At 59.5% G+C, this 4,136-nt stretch overlaps 1 protein-coding gene across 1 annotated transcript; it reads right to left on the bottom strand.

Annotated features, from left to right (window-relative positions):
• Positions 1–3,568, bottom strand: LOC102423280 (ATP-sensitive inward rectifier potassium channel 14). Its single transcript, XM_023749204.1, has 2 exons — positions 2,861–3,568; positions 1–1,208 (listed from the first exon to the last, which is right to left on the bottom strand). Exons 1-2 carry the CDS (start codon positions 3,566–3,568, stop codon positions 621–623), a joined length of 1,296 nt encoding a protein of 431 aa, XP_023604972.1. The 3' UTR covers positions 1–620.
• Between the last annotated feature and the right edge of the window lie 568 nt (positions 3,569–4,136).

The raw sequence follows: 4,136 nt of genomic DNA, 5'->3' as shown, positions 1-4,136 counted from the left end.
GCCGCAGTTTGCCGACCACTGGTCTAGATGAACAATCTCAAAACATGGGCTTTCTGGAATCGCAGGTCTTTTCTTGACTGGCAGTCAACATTCCAGGTCCATCAAGTTAGTCCTGAATTCTTGGAGCGTTCCATACTTTTTCCTCCTGAGGCGGTCTAGAAAAAGATGACTTGCTTCCTGGTTGGCTGAGCCAAGACGCAAGAGTCCCTTGAATATTAAACCAATCCAGGCCTATAAACTCTCGATCTCACTCGCTGCTGGAGAACTGCTGACTTCCTCCCCCAGAAGCAGTCTATGTCACTGATTCTGGACCCTGCTCAACAACCCACGCCAGCCATATAGAAGAATCTAGAACCACCAGTCCTTGCCTCTTGGGTGGTCCAGGATCCAGAATCCTGGATCCCTTAGACTCAGGAATCAGGCCGATACAGGGGTCTCAGGCAGGAGCACACAACACAGAGGAATTAAGATCCAGTGTGTCCACGGTGGGTCCACTAGGCAGGCAGAACTTCACCAGCTAATAATTTACCCAGCAGGCCTGCCGGTCCCAGGAGAGGGCCCGGGCTCTCCGTTTTGCTACCTCTGGGAAGGGGATACAAATGGGGGAACACCAGCTGGCATCATGGGGGCAGGGTCAGAGACAGGGTGGGGGTGAGTCCTCGGGGGCTGGCAGCCCCCTCTTCTGCCTCCGACTCATCTCCCTCCTTGGCTTCCTCTTCCTCCCGGCAGCAGCTCAGAGCAAGTTCATTCTCGTAACAAAATGCAGTCAGCGAGTCAGGGAAGCTCGACTTGGGGCTGTGGGAATCCCGCTCTGCCCGCTCATCCAGCTCCTTGGCGCTGCAGACCGGGGTGCCCGGGACCTCGTAGGTGCGGTGGAAGTGGCGATAGTCCACCTCATACTGGGAGCCACGCTGGAAGAGGACGGGCTCAAAACGATGGCCCCAGAGCAGCTCGCCGGGGAGATAGGAAGAGCGACACTGCGTGGTCATAGCCGTGGCCTCCACCATGCCCTCGAGAATGACCACCAGCTCGAAGTCGGCCCGGGCCAGCTCCGCACGCCCCAGCTCATAGAGGGGACTGGAGGAGTCGATCTCGTGCACGATGGTGATGGGAGACACCAGGAAGATGCGATCCGTGCCGCCATCGAAGCCCACGTCCACGTCCCGGTGGTCCAGGGGTATGTACTCCCCTTCGGGGGTCACCCGAGGCTGCAGCAAAAGACAAGGGGCCCAAGACAGATGCAGGGAGATGAGAGGAGACAGAGATGATGAGAGAAAGCAATGGACATGCAGAAAAGGAGAGGAGTAGAGACTGGGAGGGGTGAGGAGAAGAACCCAGAGAGAAGTGGATGAGGCCCAGGGAGAGGAAGATGGAGGCTCAGAGAAAGAGGGGACAGAGACTCAGAGATAAAGAGAGAGGGACAGAGACTCGGGGGGTTGGGGGATAGAAACCCCAGGAAGAGGCAAGGGAGAGAGGAAGAGAGGGACAGAGTGACGTTGGCAGAGCCACAGAAATCAGCAGAGCAGAGACCAAGTGAAAGAAACAGAAGATAAGAATGACATCCAAGCAGTAATTGGAGAAGAGGAAAAGAAAAATGGCTTTCAGTAAACAGAGAGAGAGAAACCAGGATGACAATCTAGGTCCAATATCCTGTGTTCCCCGCTGCTCCATGCCAGCCCCTGGGCGCTCTGCACCCCCACCCTCACCCGCACCCCCACCCCCACTACAAGCCCTGCAGCCCCTGTGTATCTGTGTGTGATGGAGAGGAAGGTACGCAGTCCATAGGCCAGGTATTGGCAGTTTCACCCCACCTACCCATCGGTTCCATACCCACCTCCCAGGCCATGTCAGCACCCCATAGGCTTCTGGGATAGACAATATCCCTCCCAGGTCATGAGTCCTGCTGTCTCAGTCAAGCTGGAGAGAGAGGTGGGAGGTGGGGCCCATTCTCCCCCACCTGTCTGTCTCCGGGAGACCCCAGTCGCTGCTGGGAGCTGTAGTTACCACCACCACCTTGTTCTCCCTCTCGCCCAAGTACAAGCGCAGCCCAAGGTCAAGTGTCTACTTGGACAAGGGCAGCTAGCCTCAGAATTTGGACAGTTTGACCACAATTCTAGAAACACGAAAGCAAAAAGCGCCTTTTGCAGAGCGTTGGAGGGAGCCACTACCCCAGGAGCCAATGGGAGTTGTTTTGTTCATTTGTTTTTTTGCCAAGAAGCTACAATTCAAGAGTGTCCCAACCACGGCTCTGTAGCCCTCCCAGCAGGAGGTTGGTGGGAGAGGCTGGGCCGCTGAGGTGGGGAACAAAGGCTGCAGGGTCCCATGCCCAGAGGTCATGAAGAATCGTGTTCCACGGCTGCTTAGGTGTGAGCTGCACCCCATCCTGGGACCTACATCTCCCACAACCCCACAGGGGCCAGGCCTCAAGTCATAGCTGTTGGAACTGGAGACCTGAGCGGCGATTTACACCATCCATTTACACCACCCGCAAAACTACACGTCCCCACACCGCCTCACCCAGGCCCTTTCCCAGGCCCCGGAGGAGTCTGAGTTCAGAGCCTTTACAGGCCCCTCAAGGTTTAGATTTCCCACAATTCCATAGGGGGGGGCGCCCTCAAACCCCAGAAAGCTCTTTGTGTCTCAAGTCTAAGGTTTACATCTCCTACAACTGCTCCCCGGACTCAAACTTCAGCCACAAGCAGAGCAAGCGCGTCCCTGCCCGAGAGACTGCTGGGAATTGTAGTCCACGCACCCTCCACGTCCAATGCACGCCTCGCCCTCAGGCCTACATCTCCCACAATGCCCCGGGGCCCCCACCCCCTGTGCACCTTCCTGCCTCCCTGGGGCCGCGGCCTCGCACCTGCAACAGCTGGGCGCGCACGTGGGCCTCGACCAGGTGGCTGCGGCGCAGGTTCCCCACGCGCCACATGAGGCAGAGGCGGCGGTCGCGCAGCGCCACCACGGCGTTCTCGCTGAAGATGAGTGTCTCGTTGCGCTTCTTGGGCTTGGCCATCTTGGCCATGACGGCGCCCACCACGAAGGCGTCCAGGACGCAGCCGGCGATGCACTGCAGCACCACGGCGGCCACGGCGGCCGGGCACTCCTCGGTGACGCTGCGCACGCCGTAGCCGATGGACGTCTGCGTCTCCAGCGCGAAGAGGAAGGCGGCCAGGAAGCTGGCCACGTGGGAGAAGCAGGGCGCGGGCGGCGGCGGCGCGGCCAGGTCGCCGTGCAGCGAGGCGATGAGCCAGAAGGCCAGGCCGAAGAGCAGCCAGGAGGCGAGGAAGGAGCAGGAGAAGAGCAGGCACATCCAGCGCCAGCGCACGTCCACGCACGTGGTGAACAGGTCGCTCAGGTAGCGCGCGCCCTGGCCGCCCAGGTTCACGAAGCGCACGTTGCAGTGGCCGTCCTTCTTGACGAAGCGCCCGCCGCGCCGCCCCGCCGGTGGCGACTGGGCCGGGGCCCATCCGTTGCGGCACAGCCCGGGCCCGGCCTCCTCGTCGCCCGCCCCGCCGGACCCCGACTCCAGGGCGCCGCTCAGGCGGCGCAGGGCCTCGGCCAGGCCCATTGGCGGGGACAGCCCCTCCTCCGGGGCTAGTGGGGGGCGGGCGCCCCGCACCTGCGGGGACAAGAAATGGGCAGAAACGTCAGAGGTGCCAGGAATGGGGGGGTGGGGGGTGGGCATGCTCCCTGGGCCTGAGTGGCCTCGTCTGGCAAATGGGTGGACGGATGCTCACCTTGAAAGTCACAACAGTGCCGCTGCGACAGCCGTGACAGTGATGCTTGTAACCACAGGAGGTACTTGTCCAGCAACCACAGCCACAGAACTGTAGCTATATCAACACCATTGTAAGCCACAATAATGTACAGGCCGGCATGCACAGTGCGCACACTGTCGTGGACACTTTACCTGAATTTCCTTATTTGAGCCTCACAGCACTGTAAGGCATTGTTTTCCCAATTTACAGATGAGCAAACTGAGGCACAGAACGGTTAACTTGCCCAAGGTCACAGCTGATTAAACGGGTTTGAGTGCTAGCAGTCTGGCTCCCAGAGCCCAAGCTCATAAGCATTAAGGCAGTGGTTCTCAACCTTCCTAATGCCGCGACCCTTTAATACAGTTCCTCATGCTGTGG

The sequence above is a fragment of the Myotis lucifugus genome, unplaced genomic scaffold (genome assembly GCF_000147115.1).
Source record: "Myotis lucifugus unplaced genomic scaffold, Myoluc2.0 scaffold_3719, whole genome shotgun sequence".
In the NCBI taxonomy this organism is placed as follows: Eukaryota; Metazoa; Chordata; class Mammalia; order Chiroptera; family Vespertilionidae; genus Myotis; species Myotis lucifugus.
Note: the sequence above shows the minus strand (reverse complement) of the source record. Positions and strands in the feature narration are given on the sequence as shown.